Raw genomic sequence first — 26,535 nt, forward strand, 5'->3', positions numbered from 1 at the left:
TATAACAAGACAAGTAATTTTAGAGAATTACAAGATCTTTTCCTTCTGTTTCACTTACGCTGGTGAATTCATTATTAAAGGGCTAAGACAGCATTGAGCATTAGTCATATATATCACAACTAGTTTGGGGTTTTTTATTAGAAACTTAATAGCTGTATCAAAAAAGTAAATTTTGAGCAGGTTATTAACAGAGCTTAAATGCTGACAGTTGTAAGTCTCTGGAGTGACACACAGGATCAAAAGCAACAACCAAGAGTAAAAAAATTGTAGTCACATTACTAGTAAAACTAACAGACAAACTTTAAACACAAGAAAACAGTATTTCCGAGAAAGTAGCAAAAATTATTCTGGAAAAGTTGAATCACTGTCCCAAGTTTTAGTATACTATCAAACTAAATTTGAAACAGTCAAATGGAATTTTTATCATATGCAGGAAACCTGTTCCTTATCTAGTGTGAATATATATGCACGCTTATTTCAATGTGTTTCCTTAAATCCTGTGTATTCTTGTTACCTCATCTGATGACACTTTTTATACTTTTTATTTTCAAATCAGCTTTTATGTTTTGACACTGAACATCATGTACAAGTGGATTAGTTTTCTAAAGAAAAGATGTTTCTCCTCAGTAGATACAGACTGCACACCACAACTCCACTAGTCTGACTAGAAGATAATTTTCTTTAGCCTAACACAGATAGGATAATGGAATTTTTTTTCAAGCAGATACAGTCAACTATTAAAACAAACAACATCATCATCATTATAATAACAGCACCACCTAACAGTTCTTCATTATAAAACAACGCTAATTTTAACCAAGTAACTCTTATCAACTCTGTAACACCTTTTTCAAATTTCACACACAAAGAGCATTCTGTATTGATACACATACTGACTACTAAATGTGCTGAGCAGATAAATGACAATATGGAAAGACAGCATAATATTAAATGAGGACTAAAAAATGTAGAACAATAGAAAAGAGGACAAAAATAGAAATGCAAAGGGTGAACATGTTTAAATTTGTGTATGTAAACACATATTGTAAGAAGAGTAGTTACAGAGAACTATGAGCAGAAAACATGGTGAGCAAAAGGTAAACTTTTTCCAATATTTCAACTTCTTTTTCCACTTTTTTCAAATAGATAGAGAGACTGAAAGCAAATAAAATGGAGTGAACAGTACCAAAAGGTGACCAAATGAGTCAAAGGAAGATGGGGAGAGACATGAGATGGGAAAACCAAGTAGAAAACAAAAAATTGGCATAAAAGGTGTTAAGAAAATAAAAGGTGTTTCAGAGATAGAACAGCAAAAAGATTAGAAATTTTAAAAAGCTTAAAAACAAACAGAAAATATCTAAATAAATAAGAAGAGCATTGAGAACCGTCAGCCATTTGGCTAGAAGTCTTTCTTACCCATTGATTCAGTTCCACTGCTGTAATCTACCATGAGGATCCATACTGTAAAGCAGCACCACACCTTTCTACAAGCTTCCCCACTGGTTCCTCTTGAGCACAGTTAATGCTACAGCACCTAGTTTTACCCTGCACACAGTATCCTCCAATGTTTAAATACATATGAACGTATGTAAAGTCAGCTCCTACAAACTGAACTGTTCAGAAGGCAACTTTTCTCAAGAAGCAATTCCTTGGCAATTGTCAGCAATCTTTCCTTCACCATTGTATTTCACTTATTTCATACAGTTATCTTTCTGTCCTAGATTTTGTACTTGGGCACAGATGCTTTGATTTGGCAGTGACTCAGTAAAACAAAGTCATCCACCTTCTATTAGAAATAGGACTTCCTATCAACAAAGAGGAAAATAATTGAGGAAAGTTGGAGAGCACAGGAAAGCTCAGAGAAAAATCCAACAGCATGGGCAGATGGACATTTAGAAGCTACATATAAAAAATTACTGCTTGTTTTGAAAGTTTAGAAGCTACATTTAATAAGCTGGAGCTTGTTTTGAAAGGATAAGCAAGATCAAAGAAAAGCTCGGTTTTCAAGGTGTAGCAAATACATCAGTATCCTTATTTTAATCACAGCTGTAATATAAGCTGCTACCAACTCTCTGACTTCTGTTTATTATTGCTTGCCTTCTCACCTACACCTTCACATTCTACATCTTTATTTATATTTCTCTGCCATCTTCAAGGCTCCCTTACTTTTCCATTACATGTTTTTCTTTTTCTTGTTTACTTGTTTATCTCTGAAGATACTTTAAGTTCTGCATAACACCATTTTTCTAAGCAGACTAAAAAGTCAAGAATTCTCAAGGAACAGAGGTGAGCATCACCTACACTGAGTAGGAATTGCACTGTTAAGCCAAGGTTGGAAACCTAGTGCAACTCTGAAACCATATAATAATGCTCTGCTAGCACCAGGGAGGTCCCTCACTCTTTTTCTCCTCTATCCTCTTATCTGTAAGTGTATTGAAAAAGTCACCATTGCAACAGCCAAACTTCTAGGCAGCATAAAGAATTCAAATCTCAGTGAACAGTCAGTGATTTCCTATCAAATATAAGATTATTGTTATACCTCTTTCTTCCCATGTGGATAAGTACCCTGCAAATGCAGTGCATTGGATCTCCATGAATTATTAATGTTTATAGATATTAGAAGACAAGGTTATGCTTGTGTTTAATTTTAATTCATATATCTACTCACAAACCTTGCTCTAGAATTACTGTTTGAAAAAACAGTGAGTATCTCTTATGTTTGCACATTAGGTTTTGCATTTCTATCACTGCAAGGTACATGAATTCTCTCTCACAAACTGTGAAACACTTGGAGAACAATATCCTCAATAGAAAAAGAGTTTTATCAGTGCAAACGGATTTTGCACTAATGAAGCTTTCTCCTATAAAAAGAGATTAGAATTGGTATAACACCATAAGGCACTTTTAAACCTACTGTTCAGCGTAACAGAGGATCTACTTTGCACCATTTAAAAACTGCTTCAAAATGCACGCAGTCTGGTTTGTACCAGGGTTATTTGTACCATCAATGCATTTTGCTCACCAATTCCCAAGGCAATACAATTTTTATCTTAAAATAATCTGCTTCATCTTAGCATAAAATGATTGTGAATACAAATGCTACACATACACACAAACACACAATCACATACAGAAATAGAAACAGAAATGGAATTGCCTGGTGAAACAGTTCATACTATCTCTATTTAGATCACACCATTCTAAGGCACAACAACACAGAATATCTTTCCTAAATTACATATTTGAGTTACAAAATAAAAGTAGTGAATTAAAGGATGCTATTTGGCAGTTTTTAGCTAACCATGGAGCTGGCAAATCATCCACTCACAACAATATGCTTTTTGGACATTTGTCATATACTTGCAATGCCCATACTAAGGCAACATATCCCAAAAGTTGGCAGTCATTGCTATCAGGAAGAATTTGGCTACAGAAACAGCAATGATTCATAATGCATTTTAGAAGCACTATCGAAAAAACAAACCAACACACTATTGTTTTAATCTTTTAAAGGTAACAAGAGTTTTAAAATACAATAATAAATTTGTTTTCAAAACCAAAACAATAAAAAAAATCACAGTTCTAATAATGCATTTGGAAGTGCATCCTTATTCACCTTTTTTTCCCCTCAAGGGATGGAAAACAGCCATTTAGTATGAGCTAACTACTTACCTCCCTATATCACAATTTAGATGGTCAACTCAACCTCACAGGATAGGTTTATCACAACAGACATCAAAATTTGGAAGTTTAAAAACAGTTTAAATTTGTTTGTATTCAGGTTTTAAAATCCTCAGTAGCCATTTTTAAAATAATCATCACGCTTTCATTATTTGAAATCTATACAAATGGATGATTTTTCAAACTCACCCTCTGAATGAAGAGCTAATAACATAATCCAAATATTTTGTTTAAACATGCACATGACATCTATTACTGTCCCAATATCTACCACAAAAATTGTCTCTCACATGCCAGTATCTGAAAATAGTGCTTTGGGTCCTGTCAAAAGCTTTCAAGGGCTGTACTTCTCTGATGAAAGAACCCTTCTCTTTCTTCCTGAGAACATCCCAGTTAAATACAAATACATGAAAACTGAACGCTGATATCTAAAAAGGTTATTAATTTTCTGACATTGTAACTAACTAGTGACTTCGAAACTTTATCTGTAACACCCATCTGCTATCATCTTGTCGAAGACACTAAGTAACATCTCTACCAAGCTTAAAAAAAAAAGCTTAATTTCTTAAGCATCATCAGAAAGCATTTTGTATCTTCTGCCCTTAATGGCATTACACAAACTGTCACCATATTTGCTTACCTGCTGGAAAACAACTTCATCCTGCTTCATTTTCTTTTTGCTGCTTTTTCTGATCCTCCGGTTTGTCTGAATCCATTTTGTGACCTGGAGTTCAAAATAATGATGCTCTTTTAGGAAGAAGATGCAACCTGACCGTAGTTACTCAGTATTAGCAAAAAGCTAAAAAGATACTCAAGACAACTTTTTTCATTGCTTCACTGGAAAGGAAAAACCACTTTTCCTGTAAAGTGATGTGGTCTGAGGTATTCTGGTTATAACTTGTACATGATCAAAGTGTGAGGCGATGTTCTTCATCTTAGAGCTTTTGGTTTAAGTGGTTTTGCACAAAGAACATGTTGATGTCAGACCAGCTTGCCAAACGGGAAGTCATCATTGCAGTGTGAAAAACTCCTGGGGAAAACCTCTGTGCTTTATCCCTTACACCTTCTATTTCAAGTGAGAGCTTTCCAGCCACCCACTCGAACATTGTTCCAGACTACCAACGCCAAATGTGGATGGCGTGGTTGTTATTGTTTAATAAAGTAGCAACACTTGGTGGGGCTTTTCCCCCCCCCATACTAGTATTTTTATTCTTAATACGAAAGCAATTATTTTTTAAAGCAAAAGCGTGGCAGGGTAGGGTTGGCGTTATCAGGTATAAAACTCCAGGAGCAGATCTCTAAGGGGAAGAAGCGGGTGCAGCCGAACAGCTGTGAAAGGTTTCCTCCTCACCTCGCCGCTCACTTGCTGGACGAGCTGACAGTCCTTCCACGTCTCTCTCTCCTCCAGCAGAGGCTACACGGGGGAGAAAGCACACGGTAAGGCGGGGCTGCCTGCGGAGGGTCCGCGCTGCGCTCCGCTGCCCGGGGCCCCGAGCCGACGGGCGCGGGGGAAGGCAGCTCCGAGCCCCGGAGCCGCGCCCGCCCCTGCCCCGCTCCGTCCCGCGCCATGCCGCCGAACCCGGGCTCGGCGGCGGCGCACCGCAGCCCTCGGTAGGAAATGAAACACCTCCGCAGGGTCCCCCGCCCCCGCGCCCCGGCCCCCGGAGCCCCGCGGAGAGGAGGAGCCTGCCTTAAAGACGTCAGGGCCCGCCGGCTCCCGGGCGGCGCGGCCGGGGCACCGCGCCGGAGACAGCCCGGCGGGGCGGCCTGAGCCGGGCCCAGCTCGATCAAGCTCGGCTCGGCTCGGCTCGGCTCGGCTCGGCTCGGCTCGGCTCGGCTCGGCTCGGCTCGGCTCGGCTCGGCGGTGCTGCTGCCAGCCCGCGCTCCCTCCGACACAGCGTCGCCGTCGGGACCGCCATTCACAACCACCACATCCATGCTCATCACGGTTTGCAGCCCCATTAATAGAGACGCGCTCTCTCCCCGAGACCCTTCCCTATGAACATGCTCTGTCGCAGGTCTCTACGGACAGAGGAATGGCCTAGTGGAGATAGTTCAAGAAAGCATCACCACTAACTGCTTAAACACTGGCCTTGGTACTTGCTCTCACCTCCAGAATCCAAACACAAAACTACCTTGGAGGGTCTGAAATGCATCTTAAAAGCAAGATCCAGAGCAGCTTTGTACATATACTGCATCCCACAGCAAGCCCTTTATCAAGGCCTCAGCTAAAGGCTTTCTTTATTCAACAAGATGCTGCAAGCAGGTTATTAAATTTAGGCAAGGGACTTCGTAAGGTACTCTTGCACTCTCAGGAGAGAGTATTCAAATTCCAGCATGTTGGGACATATATTATGCCAACCATGCAAAATCCAAACACTATTAATTTCTAAGTTAGGATTTTATCAAGTGCTTTTTATACTTGAAAAATAAGAGGCAGTAAAAGATAGAGTGTGTCACACTTCCTATAGTTAAAATGATGCTACTAAAGTATTATCAGTACTTCAAAAATTATTCATATTCTGTAGAAAATTATTTGTATTCCTCTGTTATATATTGATATATTCCCTTAAAGCTTCAAAAGGAAAGGTGGGCTTTAGCAAAAGAGTAGGGCACATTAAAGCATGTATGTAAACAAACCCTCAATATATAGAATTAAATGCATTTTGTAAGCAGATTTAAATAAAGTTAGATCCAAGAAGTGTGTATTAAATCTTGAGAGTATCCGTTTATCACTTGAAAAAAAAAATTCTCCTAGCCTTTTTGTTTTACTGCCACATCCTTCTTTCAAGATCAAAAGCTTTAGATCAAAGCCAAGATCAAATTCAATGCTTTAAATAGAAGCAACTTCACTATGAAGCATTAAACAAAGAAAAAACTTTTTAACAGAGATGTCACAATAGAAAATCTTACTGCGGTTTATTTCACACTTGCAACAGGTCTACTAGAAATTAGTATAAACAACGTATTATTTTGTAAAGCCACAATAGATTTTTCTACTAAATGGTAATTCTGAAAGTGCCTACAAATTGACTCTTGAATTGAGTGTATTTAAATGAAGAAAGAAGAACAGAACATAGTTCAAAGAGAATGAACAAAAAATTATGTTAACGGTAAATACAAATTAATGCAACTATTTAAACAGTATTTCTTTGGATCAGTTAACAGATTAGACTGTGCATTCCCACAGAAGTAGTTATGGGAAACACTGGACCATAGAAACAATGAAACGTATTTATACTTTTAAGTCCTTTAAAGAATTGCACTTCCTTTCCTGTCAAATGTTCAGAAAACACTAGGGGGGGAAAATGGTTACAAGACACATTTTCAGATCTGCAGATTCTGAGGCAGATTTGGGATGAAAATCTGCAAACACACAAACATACTGTGTGTTCAAACCCAGAGGAAGCTCCTGTTTTCTTGTTAGTAGCTGCACAGCAGTGAGAGAAATTCAAGAGAAATTGTTACTAACTTTTTATGGTAATGTACCTTGTGAAACCAACATCTGGGGTTCCCTGGTGCTGACTGCTGTGCACATCTTAACTTGAACATTCACTGCTCTTAAGATGATAGCACTGCAGTGTAAGGTAAGAGCCAATTTGCCATACAGATAGCCTGCACAAGACAAAAAGCAGTGGCAGAAATAGGGTGGGTCTAACAAGCGGTGGTCACTGCACAGGGGCAGTGTCTCTTTTCAGTTAACTCTTATCTCTGTTTATTGATGTGACAATAAGATTTGACTTATAACCAGAGCAGGAACTTCTGCTGGGAGTGGGAGAGAGCAGGGAAGAGAGAGAGAAGGAAGAGAAAAAGAAAGGGGAGCAATGAAAGAGGAGGGAACAAGTCAAAGAAAGGGAGGGAAGGAAAGGTGTTTTAAGAACATTTGTCTCCTACTGTATTCCTCCATACTTTAAAAGCTTACTTACACCAGATAAAAGGATGATGTCACACCCAATTTAAAATGGGAATGACTGCATTGCCCTCCATCAACAGTCCCATTTGCTGTCCACAAGACACTGGTTGTCATACTTGAATCCCTTCACAATAGAAAATTAGAGATTAGTCTGTCCTGCATGTCCTTCTTTACTTGGGAGGACTATCTTTCAGAGACTGCTAAAGGATCTGTCCTATACAACAGTTACGATGGGGAACAAGCAGTTATACGTGTCAAAACATGTTAGGATCCCTAACATGCAGCAGCAGCAGGATTAAATAGAACTGAATTTTGAAAAACTGGGGTAGAAGGTATCAATTTATATTAATTGGGTGAATACAAATTAAATATCCTGGACTTGTGCAATGATTACACCAGCTCTTACTCAACTCAGACCAGATCCCACACATACAGTGAACATGCAGAATCATACACAGCCTAGAAAACAAAGAATATTTTTTGCAGCAAACACTTTTTCACTTTACATTGAAGCCGAAACTGTTGGCTTTCCAACAGTCCTCAGATACTGGAAGGCAAAAAGAAAAAATAGGAATAAAAGTCTTTACTCTAAATGAAATTGGGAAGAGCTCCTGCAAAGTAGAGGAAATTGACAACTAATGCAGTCAAGTCATTTTCCAACCTCTCATTTCTAGAATCTTAATTACTGAATTTTACAGCACATACACCTTGACATTTATATATTCAGATCTACATGGACACTAGCAAATATACAGAAAAGTCCTTTTCTCTAACAAGATATAGCTAACTTCACCAGTATACAAATTGTAGTTTTGTATCTTTCTTCACATTCCCATTGAATAGAAAACAAAATACAGGATTGTCCCTGCCAGTTTCTTTCTACCATACTGGAATGACACAGACTGCTTGCTCAGGCTTATGCTATCATCACTGTAACATCAGAAAAGGATAATTTAAAGGGGAATAAAAGGGATAATTTACGGGGGGGAAGTGCAGTAGTTTAAATTAGAAAATTATCTTCCTTGTAAACTAAGAATACAGTGTGCCCTCAGAATAATCTGTGTGACCTGAAAATTGTTTCAGCAGGAAAAATGTGGCTTCTAATCTTTCGTAAAAAGGTTCAGAAAATGAAAATACATCTAGCTCACTAGATAATTAAGTGTGGCTTGAAATACTTAACTGGGAAACAATTGCAAGGATTTTAGAACACTACTGCTACCAGGACTTTGCAGAGAGACTAAGGAGGCAGTGGGCTACGTCTGAGAACAACAAGATGGCTGGTGCGTCTGCACTGCAAGAAACAGTATATCATCACCACATAAAAATTACTGAAAAAGAAATCCAGCCAGGATGTGCTCCTGTTAGAACAGCAAGTTCTCCAACTGCTTTTGTGCAGTCTTCATGCACGTTTATGCACTAAAATGAAAAATCAGGTTTTTCTGACATTATCACTTTTTTAGGAAAGACGCTAATTTATATTGATACCATAAATCTAAATGTTGTAATTTTTCTGAGAGTTGCTGTGCTGGTATAAACATACTCTTTTCAAATCAGCATGCTGTGTCTGGGATTTTTCAATGTAACATATCTCCAGAGAAATTCAGTTCAAGTCAAACTTGCTCTTCCTGAAACTCTCTCTACCTCCAAGAGACAAAAACCTGTTGAAACAATAGCTTTGAGGATGTACTTTCAGTACACTGCAACATGACTTTCATATATTGTGGCAGGAATATTTTTTTCAAAGTGGTTATGCAAATATTTCCTTCATATCCACACTGGCAGCTCTGCTTTGTGAAAAAAGCTCCTAGGTACAGATGAGTCACTGTAACCACATATTTAGCTTGCATGATCAGATTCATAATCTGATAAAGAAAATATCTCTGAGTACATGATCACAGGTTCTCTAAATAATAAGCTTATTACTTATTACTATATAATCTTAAATAACATGTAAGAGAAATAATTCATGTATCATATTAGATTATATTATCTAGAATATGATAATATTTTCAGGATGTGCTGAAGTGGTCTTTTGTTTTTTTTTTAAATGCCCCTCCTGATTTCACCAGGTGCTCCCACTACTATGCAGGTGTCTCAAGCAAGTTAGAGAGGAAACATCCATGCCTTACTAGTATGGGAACAGAGTCTCTGCTACTGGCAGCAAGCACCTCCCAGCTTGAGAGAGAGAGTACATACCGTGAGGTAACCTGAGGTTTTACCCACATGACCACAGAGAGGACATGAGGATGTGGGATGAAAAACCCGTGTACTAACAGCACGGGTACGTGAGTTGAAAGAAAGAACAGGTACCACAGGAAGTTCTTCAAGGATAAATGCCACTCCAGTTACCAACGGGGAAATCCTCCCTCAGACAGAATAGAAGGGCTAGTGTTACTCTGGTCCTCTTGAAGGGTCCCCACTCTATATTTACAAGAAGTGAGCAATGAGTGCCATGAGCAGAACTAGAGGGGCCCTGACTCCAGCCAAGTGGAGGAAAGGGACAATCAGGTCTGTTGGACTGTGTGGATCCCATGCCCTGGCACATCAGACATGCAAGGGTATAAGGCTTTAGTTGACAACAGAGCACAATGTCCCCTACTGCCATCAAGATATAGGGGTAGAATTAATCTCTATTTATGAGGTGACAAAGCAATCCCAACAGCTGACTGCAGGGGAAGCTGGAGTGAGCCTGGCTGGGATGAATGCCAAAGACACCCCGCTGTGACTGGCCCAGAAGCCACATGGATCCTTGGCATAGATTATCTCAGGAAAAGGTATTTAAGGACCCAAAAGCCTGAGAGAGGCTCTGAGAGGACCCTGCTGATGTGGTACTTTGGTGTTGTGGTACTGACTGCTACCACATCACTGCACCATTGTCAATCTGCACCAGCTGGGACTCTGTAGTCCCCACCCATGAGATGATTTGTGGGCTGGGGACCAGGGAGTGGCCAGCACTCGCCCTTTAACAGCCCTACATGGCCAGTGTGCAATGGAATGCATAATTCTCCAGTGGAGAATGGAAACTGACAGTGGCCTGAATGCAGCCACGTCACGTCTGAGCGCTGCTGTGCTGGATGGGCTGGAACTTCAGTAGGGACTGGAAGCAAAGAGGTGCCACCACTGACACTGCTAATGTGCTTTTCTCCATTCCTTTAGCAGCAGAGGTTTAGCCAGGCCACAGTTTGCTTTCAGCTGGAGGGGTGTGCACTTGGAACTGACTGCCCCAGGTGTGGGAACACAGCCCCACTATTTGCCATGGATTGATCCAGACTGCACTGAAAAAGGGTAAGGCTCCAGAACACTTGCAGTACAGTGATGACATCACATTATGGGGCAACAGAGCAGAGTTTTTGAGAAAGGAAAGAAGATAGAAGATAATCCAAATCCTCCTGAAGGGTAGTTTTCCCATAAAGCAAAGTCAGGTCAAGGGATCTGCCCAGAAAATTCCATATTTTGGCATCAAAGGGCAAGATGGACATCATTATAGTCCAATGGACATGGCTAGCAAAGCAGCAGCTATGTCTCTCTCCTGGGTAACCCAAAATGTTACTGTGTTCCGTCCCTCTCTATGCCCAAAAGATCCTATAAGATCTGGTAAACAGAGTGGCAGGGCAGGGACTGTCCCAGACCTTTAAAGAAAAGGCACTCAGGCAGAGTCTCTCTCTTGCCACTCTCTGGCTGCTCGACTTGCCTCTTGGCTTTTTCTTGCCTCTACTTGCAACAGTAAGAGGCTGCATTTCAGAATCAAAAATTGACTTTTGCAAGGGCTGCCTGCAGGCCCAGAGGAGCAGAGTGGAGCTTGGTGCAGCCACTCCAGCCCACCAGCAGTGCCTGCTGAGGCAAAAGGTCTGAGTATTCACAAGGCACCCCAGCCAGCTGCACTGCCTCTGTTTTTTTAGTAAACTATTATTTTTCACTTGTAACAACTACTTGTGTTCATCTCTCCATATTGGTGGAAAGGAATTTATTAAAACTAACTTGTTTTAGAGTGTCCCCCTTAAACTGTCCTAAACCACGACAGTTGTCACTGACCAGCAAAAAGGAAACACAGGCATTCCTAAGCCTGAGGGTTTTTGGAAGACGTATTCCTGACTACAATCAGATTGTAAACCCTCTCTCTATCATGTGACACAAAAGAAAAATTATTTCAAGTGGGGTCCTGAACAACAACAAGCTTTTGAACCTCAGTCACCCAGGGATCTTGGAATTAATCACTAACTGTCCCAAAAACAAAAATGTCAGACTATCATCATCGGAGAAGGAAAAGGTGACATGCTAAGGAACTCCCACTACACAGCCAGCTCCCTGAAAATGGAAAGCAATACCTTTTCTTCACTGACAGCTCCTGCCATATTGTAGGGATACATTGAAAATCTAAAGCAGCTGCATGGAGCCCTGTGCTGAGTCACAGAAGCAACTGAGTGACAAGGTGGATCAACTCATGTGCAGAGCTGGGTTTATGTCACTGGATGAGAGAAATGGCCAGCATTCTACCTCTGTGGTGACTTGTGGATGGTGGCAAATGCTCTGTGGAGGTGGCTGGAATGATGGAAAAAGACCACTTGGGAGAGCAGAGACAAACCCACCTGAGCTGCTGAACTGTGGCAAGATGTCACTGCCTGGGCAGAGAAGTTGGCTGTAAGAGTGCATCATAAAATGCAAATGTGCCCAAGAGCTGAAGAACATTGCAAGAATGGATGAGTGGATCAAGTTGCCAGGATTAAAATGTCCCAGGAGAGTCTGGACTGGCAACATAAGGGTGAATTATTTCTGACTTGGTGGGCCCATGACACCTCCAGTCATCAGGGAAGAGATGCAACACCCAGATGGGCTTGTGATCGAGGGATGAGCTTACCCATGGACTCTGTATCCCAGGCTGTCCATAACTGTGGAACATGAGCTGGGATCAAGCAGTTGAGGCTTTACTCGCCTCTGTGGTGTGGTGGACGATGGTCAAAGTAGAAATAAGGGGAGGCCTGGCAGGTGGGTTACCTCACACTCCTGCAGCCCTGCCTAGGCAAGAGCTACCTGCTCTTGGAAATGACCACTGGACTGTGGAGAAGTATCCTGTGCCTCACACCACTGCCTGGAACACCACCCTGGGCCTTGGAGAGCAAGTCCTGTGTGACCTGGCACCCTGGAGAGAACTGAGGCAGACAACAAGACTCGTTTCCAAAACAATCTCCTGGACTACCAGGCCAGGGAACAGCATCAAGTGGCTGTATCACATTCCCTATCACTCACCAGCCTCTGGGAAGACTGAACAGGACAATGGACTGTTAAAAACCAAACTGGAAGCAATGGGTGGTGGGACAGTCAAACACTGGGCTCTCTGCATTTAGCTAGGGCTGCCTGGTTTAGTTAACAACCCAGTCTGTACCAGTAGAGATGTTCCTGCCCAGTCAAAATCCCCTGTACTATAGAAAGGGATAAAGTCCCCATAATGCATACAAGAAAAGTTTTAGGGAATACAGTTTGGATTAGTCCTGTCTCAAGCAAAGGCAAACCCATGCTTAGGATTACTTTTGCTCAAGGACCTGAGCACATTTGATGGGTGATGCAGAGGGACCAGGAAATGTGATGTGTACTTCAAGAGGATTTGATTTGGGGGTGAGAAGAGTCTGTAGTGCTGAACTGCATGATAATGGTTGCTGAATGACACTGCCAGTGTGTGCCAGAGCTGCCATGAACAATGAGTATGGACTGCTCCAGCAGCCATGAGCTCCTGATGCAGACTGCAACCCCCACAGCACACCAGCCCTCCTGCCCTGGAGGATATCTAGGATGGACAGAACCCACATTATGGACTAAATTAACTCAACAGACAGCTTGGAGGGATGGCCCTTGATACAGAAAAGACACCTGTACTTGTGTATATGTATATAGTTGGAGGTGTAGGACCTGGGCATGATTAAATGATAAAGAATAATGGGTGGATAATGTCCTAGTTTCAGCCAAGACAGAGATGATTTTTTGCAGTAGCTTAGAGAGTGTGTGGCTAAGGCCCAGATGTTACTTGATAGAACCTCACTTGTTTGTTGAATTTCTTGTTGAAGAAATAAAATACATCTTCCAGAGGTATTGAAATTTAAGTTTTAGTGATCCATTGAAGGAATTAAAAATATTTCTCACAGTTTTACTAATGCAACATATTCAAAACAAAAGTTCTCTAGCCCTCTGGCCATGATATACTGCTAACCCATATGTTAAGGACAATTAACCATAAACTGAACCACGACATATACTAGCTCTCTCAGCCAACAGACTTTTCAAACTTATCTTTCTCCAGACATTCTCATTTCAGCATTTAAATTCCTCTTTGACCTTAGAAGTGAGGAGACAGAATAGATAAAGAAATCCTTCTTTATAGAGATGGAGTAAGTTTTAGAAAAATAACTTATTTTTCGTGATTAAAGAGAAGGTGATCAACATCTGTGTCTTCAGTCTGACTACAGCATTGCTAAGTCAAAAGGAGATAAGGAAGGTACCATAAGCTAGGAAATACCTCAACATTGCTCCTATTGATTTGTGTGGAAGACAATGAACTGATGGAAATGGAATGAAGACTGTTACACAAACTTAGCTACCATCTGCTCTCAGAAAGTATTCAGTAGCTCAGCATTTTTGCAGTGTCTGAAAAAAAACTCATAAGGCTCAAAAGCAAGAACTTCCATCCTCAATTCTAGCCAGCTGGAAATACAGCAGCAGGATTTGAACCCTCAGAATCACTCTGAGTTTCTGACTGAATCACTACACATGAATCCATAGCTCACAATTTTTTAGGTGAGCACACAGAGGGCTGCGTGATATAGATACAGAGAATATGTTGCAGTACATCTTCCCCAGGTATTCACTGCTTCCAGTCACAAGCAAATTTGTTTAAAAAGCCTAGAAAAAATTTCCATGAAGTAAAATGTGTGTCTTTTAAAAACCACAGACCACTCTGGAGGGTGTATAGCAACTTGTTCTTGTCACATAAGGTTTTTACCTCAGTTTCAGGCCCAATTCTTTCTGAACTAAAAATATAGCAAATATTGTTTCCTAGAGTACCATTTCACTTGTTGTTATTTCATACTCTGGTTCCAATTCACTAAAATTACTTATAAGGAACTTGAAATTGGAGAGGTTTCAGATATCTCAAAGGCTACTCTTTCCTAATTATACTCTACTACAGAAATTTTTTCTGGCAATGTAGCATGAAAAATATTTTAAACCTTTATGGTTTGTTTCCATTGAGTAAAGAAAACAATGAGCAGGCTAAAAATTAATTGATGCTAACTTCTGTGCTTTTCTTCGGATGTTTTTACAAGCAATAATTAAAATCTATGTTTATTGCTATGCAAACCCAGCTGTGTCCTTATTAGGCAAGTCTAAGTTCAACATTTCTGTGTAAAGAGGGCCTGCCCTCCCTCTGTTTGCTATGTTTCTACCTCCTGTTTACGTAGGTGGGAGAGTAGGAGCTTGGGAATGTGAACTTGATCCAGCATTGATCAGTCAGGCAGCAAACTGTTATTGTTCTTTAGATACCAAACATAACTCCTTTCTAGAATGGACAAGCTCAGTCATTCTGCACATAACACAGCTTTTGTGTTCAGCAGTGCAGTTAATAGGAAAAGGGAATGAAACTGACTGCTTGGGATTTATTAAAATTAAAAGAGATTCTAAAGAGCAAACACATGGAATCCAGTCCAAGATTATTTCAGAAACTGGACATTTGTTTCAAATGCACTCCAACTTTTTGAACTTGTGTGGATTTACTATACTACTACAAGTACTTCACCTCTGAGCTGCATGACACTGAAAGGTAGTCTGAAGAAAAACAGAAGGACACTTGTGAAAACTAGGCTTTTAACTGGAGAGGCAAGCTAGTGTTTCAGTAAAACATCCTTCTCATCATTAATTAGACTCATGGTTCCAGCTGAGCATCTCAAAAACATTTTTCTTAATTATTCAATTAATGGGGACTCCTAAAACTCTGTTTTAAGCTTCACTTTTTGAAATTAGAATAACAGAGGCACTAAAATGTTAAGGGAAATGCTTTAAAATCTAAATTTAAAAAATTACTACCTACTTTGGTTTTATCTAAAACAGCAATTATATGCAATGCAGAAGAAACTTACATCAAATCTTCTAAAGTTATAGCAAGACTAAAGCATTCCTGAGCTTGAAAAGCTCAGTAACAAATTTGCATTTTTACTGACCTTTAATGATGATTTTTTTAATATAAATAAGCTATTTTTTAAAATTTATTAAACTATTCTAGAAACTAAAATATACCACTGTTATGTGTATAGAATAGTTAAGTAAATTTACAAGGCCATTTTATGCCAAAAAACCTTCTTTAGATCAAAAGAGAATCTATTTAAAAAAATAACTGACCTTAAAATTTTTTTGATAGCTTATTACAAACAAAATACCAAATTCTCTGTATACTATGATCTATCTAGAAGAACTTTCAGGTGGACAGTCTTTATGTAAAGCATTTTTCAAAGAGTCAAGAACCTAAAGACAAAGTCTATCTTCATGATTTGTCTGACTTCTATGCATGCTGTAGGTACCATACACATTGTTTGCTTACATTTTTATATTTTCCTAAATTCCTTCTTCTAAGAAAATGAGATGCAATGTTGTCAGTACAACTGATTATTTCAGAAAAACTTCAGCACTGGTCATTTATATTCCAAAACTTTCTTATTGTGCTTGTTATCATTACAGAAGACATTAAATAATGTATACTGTCAACCTATTTCTATTGTCAACTCAATTAAATTTTTAAGAACTTTGGAAAGATTGCTTCATCTTCCAATCTGTAATGTTGCTAACATAAAAAAAAGGAAAAACAAGCAAATTTTCTTGAGGGGAAGTGTCTAAGATTCAAAGTTTCCATGTACAAGAATAAGTACATCTCTTAAGGTATCTGCTATGCTTTCTTCAGGTTATTTCTCAAACAGAATTCAACCATCAGTTAAATCAGTTACATTCTCTGCACACACAGTAAAATACATACAAAATCTTTATCTTCAGATAAAACACTAATCAAGGAGTAAGCCTCAAGCTTCAGTATTAAACAGCAACATTTTGGTCTTGGGACTAATATTTAACACCAGTTTTGAAACAAATTCTAACAGATTCACTACTGAACTCTATTAAGTATGGAAGAAAATTATACCCCTTTCCTGTTTTTTTCTCCAGATCATTTATGTTTGAATGAGATTTTTGTACTTAACAGATCATTCTCACTGCCAATACCTACTCATTTATTGTATCTCAGCAAAAAATGAGCATTTCACTTATGTACTTGATTCCAATGTTGCCATCTGTGAATATGTAGTTATTATGTATGTCCAGAAAGCAAAATAGCAAGATAAGGCATAACTAACAATAACAAGAAATAGCAATAGCTTTAACTTACATTCTGATCCAATGAGAGTGATTTTTATGCAAGAAAAAATGTTCAGGTACCCTCTGTAAAACCTGGGTGAACAACTGCTAAATATAATCCAGGAGTTTAGTAAGAGTGTTCTTTTAAAAAATATTTCAGTGTGGTTGGTTTGTTAGTTACTGACCATAACTGCTACCCTGTGAAGCATTTTCCTGTAGAGCTATCTCTTCACCTGAACTTTTGTCTTGGTAAAAGCAAGCAGGAAATCTATAAAGCTTATAAGTGGGGCAAATGCCAGGGCCCTTCTTAATTACATGTTGCTTTAGCAGAAATCATATTAGAGTACTTGAACTGCTGCTGTAACATCCTCCTAAAATTTATAAAACCACAGAACTACTCTACTTGCATAGATTTAGAACCCTTTAAAAATTACTTTTCAATTAAAATTTTTAAATAGTTTTACTGTTATTTTCCTTTGTAATCCATTTCTTCTTCAAACAGGACAATAATGAAATCACAGAATAGTGTGGATTGAAAAGGACCTTAAAGACTATATAGTCCTAACTCACCTGCCAAGGGTAGGGGCACATTCCACTAGACCAGGTTGCTCAAATCCAAGATTTGAGCATTTAAATTTAACCATTTACAAAAAAAGCCAGAAATACTATTAATAAATTAATATTCACCACCAGAATATTTCTTTTGACTGTGTATTTCCAGATATGTTGATGATTTGCAAATAGGTCCATTAGTATAAGGATATTAAACTACTGCTTTATCATAGCCACAAAAAGCAGTGCAGATATTGGTGAATTGAATTGGCAAAAACAAAAGGCAAGGTTCTTACTGCTGTAACTGCTGGAAACTGTACTCCAGTGTTCATTCAAGATCAGAAAACATGGTGCAGTAGTCTTGCAAGATACAATAAGAGCTGTACATACTCTGAAATACTTGTTGGCAATTCCAACCTTGATCAGGAAATACTGTTTAAGGTGGAACGGTGGATGAGAATAGAACTTTAATGGGAGGTTAAAAGGACAAAAAGGACTAGGAGAAGGATACAACAGTGCTATTACCGCTTTCAATTTTTCAGAATTGTGAGGAGATGTTTGGGGTGTTGATCCTAAAACTAGAAGCTATTTCATCACGTGACATAAGGTAATGCCTAAGCAACCTGATTGCTTTCTATGATGGGGCAACTAACAACCTGATGGATGAGGGAAGAGCAGGGGATGTAGTCCAGTTGGAATTCAGCAAGGCTTTAGACACCATCTGCCATAATAACCACAAGCAAGCTCAGGAAGCACAGAGTACATGAGTGGACAGTGAGGTAGACTGAGAACTGGTTGAGTGGCAGATCCCAGAGGGTTGTGTTTTTTGTCACAGAGTCTAGTTGGGAGCCTGTCACTTGGGGTGGCCCCCAAGGGCCAATACTGGGCCCAGTGCTGATCAGCCTGTTCAGCAGTGACTCAGACAGATGCCTCCTCAGCAGGTCACTGACAGCACAAAGCTGGGAGTGGTGGCCAATACCCCAGAGAGCTGTGCCGCCCTTCAGAAAGGCCTTGATAGGGTGGAGAGATGAGCAGAGATAAATCACCTGAAAGTCAGTAAAGGTAAGTTCAGGGTCTGCAGATTCAAGTGTTACTGCACCTGGGGAGGAATAACCCCAGATGATCAACCTACTGGAAAGCAGCTCTGTGGAGAAGGACTTGGGATCCTAGTGGACAACAAGCTGTCCACGAGCCAGCATTGTGCCCTGGTGGCCAAGAAAGCCAATGGTGTTTTGGGGTGCATTAGGAAGAGCATTGCCAGCAGGGCGAGGCAAATGATCCTGGCCCTGTGCTCAGCCCAGGTGAGGCACATCTGGAGTGATGTGTCCATTTCTGAGCTCCTCAGGACAAGAGTGGCATGGAGCTCCTGCAGTGGGTCCAGAGGAGGGCTAAAAAGGGGAATAGGGAATTCTAACATCTCGCTTGTGAAGAAAGGCTGAGGGAGCTGGGCCTGTTCAGCCTCAATAAATGATACTGAGAGAGAACCTCATCAATGTCTGTGAGTATCTGAAGGAGGGTGCCAAGAGGGTGGATCCAGGCTCTCCTTGGTGGTGCAGATCAATAGCAGAAGAGGCAATGGGCAGAAAATAATGCACAGGAAGTTTTACCTGAACACAAGGAATAAATTTACTGTGTGGGTGACCAAACACTGTAACAGGCTTCCCAGCAAGATTGTGGAGTCTCCCTCACTGGAGAGGGATATTCGAGAACTGCCTGGATGCAATCCTGTCGAATGTGCTCTAGAATGACCCTGCTTGAGTAGGGAGGTCGGACCAGGTGACCCCTGTGGTCCCTTTTAACCTGACTCATTCTGTGATACTGAGACTTGCAGGTTACAGTGTAGGACACTAAAAATGGTGAAGAAGGAGCCCACTCTTCTTATTTTTCCTCCCCCCTCCCCCTTCTTTTTTTGAACTAGAGAGTGAATGTGGAGAAGATTATTTTCATTATACAAGATACCAAATGAAATACACAGGCAAGAAAGAATCAAGGTAGGAAATTTGCCAGTAAATAATAACATGTACCATTTCAAAAGAAAAAGTGATGAAAAGTGGAATGAATTGAAGAAATACATTTAGAAGTTTATTCAATGCAGAGACTACCTAATGTTTATTGATCTATTTGTCAGTGTACAACAGAGTTCAAAAAGGGGGAAATACTTTAAACTTATTTTAGAAAGGTTAATTACCTAGCATAGAATAAAAAAAAACCAAAAAAACCCCCAGTTTTTAGTAAGTGGGCAATGTAAGACAAAGAAAAGTTTGTACAGAGCTGAGAAAATCTTCCTAAAGAAGCATGTAGCCTTTTACCTTTAAATTCTAATTAAACGCGGCATATCCTGAAAGAAACAATAGAACTGTACTTAGGAAAACAAATCATCCTGAGCAGGTATAAAGTGGACTACAGTGATTTTATTTCATAGATGTTTTCCAGTTGCAAAGCTATTTAGTTCTTCTGATTCGATTCCTGCCAGCATAATTCATTGTCTAAAGTTAGTGGTATTTACTCACTACTATTTGAAGAGTTGCTAAAATGCCCCATTGAATCACTGCTGAGACAGAAGTACATACTGAAGGTTACATGATTTGATAAAAGATATTTTCAACCACACAATGTGCTTCACCTTATATAATACCACCATGACACTTTCCCAGGAAAAAAACCCTCATGAAAGCTTGTATTTGAGAAATGCTCGCTTTTCATCTTTTATATTCCTTATTGGTTTTTGAGTGAGAAAACCCTGCTTACCCATCCTGAAACCAGCCATTGTGCAGTGGCAGTCTTCCACGTAAGAAAGGATTGGCCAGGTTATAACCACACTTTTTTCCCCCTCATACCATTAACTTTAATGCTTTACAAAATAGCAAATTGGAAATGTTAGTTGGCATGCAGGATTATTTTTTCATGGCAACAAGTCAAATTCTGATTTTATTTATTTGCATGACTCATTTATATCAAGATATTCTTGATTACTGCTGGTATATTCCTGAGCCTGGAAATTGGCCCAGTATTTAGAAAAGATCATATAACTTTTCCAAAACTGAAACAGTAATAGAAATGGACAAATATTAAAGTTTCAATAGTTTTAAGCTGCAAGTATAAAGAGGAATATATGTATATGTGTATCTATCTATATACCTATATCTATCTATATATCTATATCTATATCTATATATCTGTATCTCTATCTATACCTACCTATCTCTTCAATTCCCAGGATACAGCTGGGCAGAGAGCCTGAAATGGCAAATGTAACAAAGTACAGGTAAAGGAGTACAGGATCTTCAGTTAGACAGATGACATAACTCATGACCATAAAGAATACAAAATGCAAAGAATGTAAGATTTCTGTACTGCAAGGAAGCGTTCTGGGGAGTGGAAAGTATTTACCCTTACAATCTTTTGCATAATTTTTTATACTCTTAGAGTGTCCTTAAGCTTCACTGTTGTGAAGATAATGACCTAAGGAGTGGCTAAGGACTCTGGTTTTAGGTTACCATTTGGTTACTGAATTTTAGAGTACTAGTTGCATACAGGAGTAGATTTGAATTATAAACACAGAAGAAAATCTTGAAATCCCCTTGACAACTAATGCTGTAAATGAACTACTTTGTGAATTTTCTTTATATTCAATGAATGACATGAATTTCCTATCCAAAATCTGACAAAACAAGGAAATAAAAAACACAGAAACATCACAGCAAGAATAAAATACAAAAATTCTTATATGAGAAAGATATAAAGGAATCATGTTGGGACTTAAGTACAGCATGATGCACATTTCCCAATTCCATTACAAAGTATAGTCTCTCCAGTAAGGAGATAACCTCTGCAAATGCAGTGAAGTCTTGGTATGTGTAATTTAAAATCTCTAAATGCTTGGTCAAGTAATTTCTCACAGCAGGCACTGCAGTGTTAAGGGTGTCTTTAACTGTTGTGCTACAGAACTTCAGAATCAGTATAACCAGGGTTATTAGAAGAAAATTGTTGGATCTTGTGTGTAGTGTGCAGGATGCTACTTCTATGCCTTTGGGACATCTTTGAAGCAGATATCCACCAGCTGCTCTTCAGTTGCTCTAGTACTGAAAGAAGTTATAGTGGGTACTTTATACCTCATCCTGCTCACACTGACTGACTGGCTCTGTCCTGTGACTGCGCCCAATGGAGCTGACAGAAACCTTACTGTGAACACACCCTAGCCCACTCACCTAATAAACCATATGAGAGAGACTAAATTCTGTGCCATTCCTGGACTGCTATTTATAATGCAGGTAGTTCATCTACATGTAAGTTATGATATAGATTCATCAAATTAGCCAAGTTATTCGTTTGCTGAAATAATCTAAGTACTTTTAAAGAGCATTTCAATATCAGGTTCTGTAAACCACACAAGTATATCTACAGTATTTGCAGTTCTGTAGTCAGTAAGAGTCATACTTACTCTATAGATACTAACATATTGTGAGCTACTAAGCAACTTCTACAGTCTGAATTTCAGGAATAAAGGCTCCTCTAATCACTTAATAAAGCACAAAGGAAATAAGGTTTCCTATTCACAGAATGGCAACTCCAATTCTTTCAATAAAGTTGAAGTTGGTTCCCATAAGACCCTAAAAAGTGATGAAGACAAGAAGTATAAATCATCTTTAAAAGGCAAAAAAGAGGATCCTGGGAACTACTGATTTGTCATCATCATCTCTGTGCTTGGGAAGATCGTGGAGGACAAGGAGGTGATTTGAGACACTCACTGGGACCTCACCAAAGGCAAGTCCTGCCTGATCAACTCAGTGACCTTCTCTGATGGAAGGACTCCATCAATGGACAAGGGAAGGGGTACAGATGTCATTTATCTGAACTTCTCCAAAGTCTTTGACACAACATCCTTCTCTCTAAATTGGAGAGGGAGGGAAAGAATTAATGGACTATTAGATGGATAAGAAAGTGATTGGCCAATTGCATCCAGAGGGTAGTGGTTAATGGCTCACAGCCTCAATGAAGGTCAGGGACAAGTGAGGTCCCTCAAGGGTCTGTATTGGGACCAATGTTATTTAATATCCTCATTAATGGCAGAGAACAAAGGGATCAAGAGCTCCCTCAGCAAATTCGCAGGTGACACCAAGCTGAGTGGTGCAGGTGACACACCAGAAGGACAGGATGCCATCCAGAGAGACCTGGATAAGCTCAAGAGCTGGGCCCATGGGAATCTCATGAGGTTTAACAAGATCAAGGTGCTGCACCTGGGTCAGGTAAACCCCTGGTCCCAGCCCAGGCTGGGGATGAACAGATCAGAGCAGCCCTGTGAGAAGGACTTGGGGGTGCTGGTGAGTGAGAGGCTGCACATGACCCAGCCATGGGCACTCCCAGCACAGAAACCAAACGTGTCCTGGGCTGCATCCAGAGCAGCGTGGGCAGCAGGGGAGGGAGGGGATTCTGCCCCTCTGCTCTGCTCTGTGAGACCCCAGCTGGAACCCTGCACCCAGCCCTGGGTGCCAGCACAGGAAGGATGTGGAACTGCTGGAGTGATCTAGAGAAGGGACACCAAGGTGATCAGAGATGATCCTGTGAGGAGAGGCTGAGAGAGTTGGGTTTGCTCAGCCGAGAAAAGAGAAAGGGTGACCTAATTGCAGCCTTCCAGTACCTGAAGGGACCCTGCAGGAAAAATCGGAAGAGATATTTTACAGAGTATGTAGTGACATGACAAGGGGGAATGGATTCAAACAGAGACAGTAGGTTGAGGTCAGATATGAGGAGGAATTTCTTTACTGTGAGAATGGTGGGGCACTCTAACAGGTTTCCTGGAAAAGCTGTGTATGCTCCATATGTTCCAACCCTGGAAGTGTTCAAGGCCAGGTTGCATGGGGCTCTGAGCAACCTGGTCAAGTGGAAGGTGTCCCTGTCCATGGCAAGGGGGTTGGAACTAGATGATCTTTAATGTCCCTTTCAACCCAAACCACTTATAATTTTATGATCAACAATATTATTGGGGGTGGAGGGGGAGAGATATAGAGAGAGAGAGACGGAGGGAGAGAGAGGGATTGAAGAGGTCAGCATCAGCATGCTGATGCCCAGAAGTAGAACACTAAATTAGAAAAATTCCTGTTGACATTTTTTAAATTCAGAACAGGTAAATCACCAGGGAAATCTCTGTAGTCATTGAAGAAAATTTAAAACAACTTACAAACCTGATGGGTGGGGAAATACTTTTGATACATGTTTTGTTTACACAAGCAACAAATACTTGCAGGGTATAATGAAACTGCTGACTATTCATCTGAGCGGTTTATGGTACTCAGGAAAACAGAGTTTAGTTTGCACATCAGTCAAAACCATTTCTAATTCTTTAGTCTGCTGTTATCTTCCTAATTTGTGATTTTAAGTGACTGTCATACATTAATAAGGCACATGCTCAAAAAGATACATGTAGATAAAATGCAAGAAAACTCTTACATTTCAGGAGCCACATCAGTCTCTTAGAGCAACATCAATATACACCCCCATATACTTGAATCAGCATTTTGACAATGTGTGCAATTTTTTTACCAAAAACAAAACCTTGGTTGAACATAGAATTAAAATGAAGGTCACTTTCTAGGAAATGACTGAGCATCAAGATGCATGATAAAACTGTCTCTTCCTCTTCTCCCTTCTAATTAAAGTTTATCTTTTTTTCAGTAACTTTACACCAAACAACAAACTCTGCCTTGATTTTAGAGCGTATTCAAATAGTCTCACAACATTTTGATCTCGGAGAACATCTTTCCCAAAAGCCTTCTACAGCATACAGGGATCAGTGGACATGAACATCTCTCGAGCTGTCAAGGGAAGAGTTCAACCACAGTGTCTGGGTATAGATCAGGTTCTCTGAGCACTGTCAGAGCTCTCCAGTTATTTTGTCAATTCTACCTGCAAGCATTTTCACTCAGTCATTGTTATGGGTTATGGGTTATTCAAGCACTAAGCAGGATAAATCCCAAGCAACCTAGGGGATGCCTGCTTAGGGGAAATCACTTAGAAACTGAGTCCCAAGCGTATGCTAAAAGACTACTTTTTATCAAATTAGGTTGTACGAAGATTAATGTAAAGATTGATGTAAAAATCCTTTGTTATCTCATCTCAGTTTTGGTTCAAAATGAATAATCAGAGACTTCACAAACACAACTAAGCATTTTCAGTTCACAGAATTTAAAATATGAATATAATTTATTTTAGTATTAAAAGGAGAAAATAAAGCTTATTCTCAGTGCTGGAACACAAATAATGAATGTCATCTATGCAGCAGATTTATAACTCATAGAATTCACAAATTATCAAAGTACAAATAGTTTACTGCTGTCAGTAATGCTTTCAAAGTAATTAATATTCCAACAACTGTGAACAGTGCTCCTTTCACTTAGTAGACTCCATCATTATACTGTAAAGTATACTTTCATATGACGACAATATTAATCTATAGAATAAATTTTGTAAAATTTGCCCTTTGGCAGGTTTGTTGAGACAATTGGAGAAGAAAAACCTGCAACTGGTAAAAGCTAAAGCCATACAAAGGTGTGGAAAAGTAGTTATCATCAAAATTGCTTATTTAATATCGTACCTGTTGTAATTTCAGGTAGTGATTTAAAAAACATAAAATGCAATGAGAAAATCAAGACTCCAGAAAGAATTGTGAGCTGGTATTTTATATTTACCTTTGGTATTCCAGAAGTATCAAGCCAGTTCTGGAAGATACTTTCCACAGTTAACTCAGACCTTAAAAAAAAAAAAAAAAAGAAAAATTAGAAGCTATGCAAAAAAATACAATTTTTTAATGTGAAAAATAACCCCTAAGAAGCTAGGCAAACCTCTAAATTCAAGTATTGGTTATACTGAAGTGGTAAAGCATTCTTGGGTTCATTAATGAATAAACCGTCAAAGGTTCCATGAGTAAATTAAAGGTAGATAGATCAGTTTTTGTGATCTTAAACTTGTGATCTTGTAAACTTAACACTCAAATCATAAATTCAGTGCTTAAAAGGACAGACAGAGAAAGAGTTATGTGGTAAACTACATTTATGAAACATGTAAAGTATGAATGGGTGCTCTACTTACTGTTGTATGGATAAACTTTGGGGCTTTAAAAAGCACTCATAGATATTAATTCTCAAAGTTACTAAGTGTCTAATATACTTCAGTTTTGTCCTTTCTGCATTTTCTTTATATACTGATACTTACATATTCACAGTGAAATCATAGAATAGTCTGACACTTCAACAAAAGGAAATAGTTTGTCATGATGAAGCTATGTGAGACTGAAATAACCACATATACAAATATTTGTAAATTCAGAAGCTGTATTTCCACTTTTATTTTTGTAGGCAGCTTCTGTGGTATTTACTTCAACTCTGGTGGGAGACTTCTCAGCTTGTAGGGAAGCTATATAAATATAAATATAAATTTAAAAAATAAAAATAATTATTTAAAAAAAACACATGTGCAAGTACTGAAAAAAGGAAGTTGAGTAAGCCCTCAAGGAATATAAATATTCTGAGAATCAGAACAAATGTGTATGATCCTGTGCAAGGTAATGCCCTATCAAGACTCATTCTAATGCTTGCTTTCACATGTGTAATGCAGACTCAACCAACAAAGCATTCATGAAAAGAACAGCCATTTCCAAGCTCTGAATCAGGAAGGCAAACAACCCAATAAACAATTTTAAGTGATTATATGATTTAAATAATCACAGCAGTCAAGAAGGAACATTTCTACATAGCCAAGATTCTGAATTTTCAGGAAATTACCATTGTGTGTGTTATATCACTATATAAATCAATTTTCTGCAGAAAACTGAATATATATATGATGCTTGTGTAGTGTTCTATATTAAAATAAAAGACTACACATCTAGACTTGTTCCTTGTTATTTGTGCAAACTTATTAAATTCAGAATATTTGACTGCCAATCCCTCAGACTAAAATTATCTTCATCTTACCACTGTGCCCTAAAAATTGGTGTCTAGTCTTCAGTCAGA

General features: G+C 39.2%; 1 protein-coding gene across 8 annotated transcripts in view; it reads right to left on the reverse strand.

Moving 5' to 3' along the window:
* AOPEP (aminopeptidase O (putative)) overlaps positions 1–26,535 on the reverse strand; it is a 186,108-nt gene that overhangs the window by 73,225 nt on the left and 86,348 nt on the right. For all 8 annotated transcript variants that reach the window (XM_079330950.1, XM_079330949.1, XM_079330944.1 and 5 more), the window contains 3 exons: positions 25,213–25,273; positions 5,033–5,095; positions 4,322–4,405 (listed from right to left, as the gene is read on the reverse strand). In XM_079330950.1, coding sequence (XP_079187076.1) covers positions 4,322–4,405; positions 5,033–5,095; positions 25,213–25,273 — 208 coding nt within the window. The remainder of the gene's footprint in view (positions 1–4,321; positions 4,406–5,032; positions 5,096–25,212; positions 25,274–26,535) is intronic.

The sequence above is a fragment of the Erithacus rubecula genome (assembly GCF_903797595.1).
Source record: "Erithacus rubecula genome assembly, contig: SUPER_Z_unloc_2, whole genome shotgun sequence".
NCBI classification, from domain to species: Eukaryota; Metazoa; Chordata; class Aves; order Passeriformes; family Muscicapidae; genus Erithacus; species Erithacus rubecula.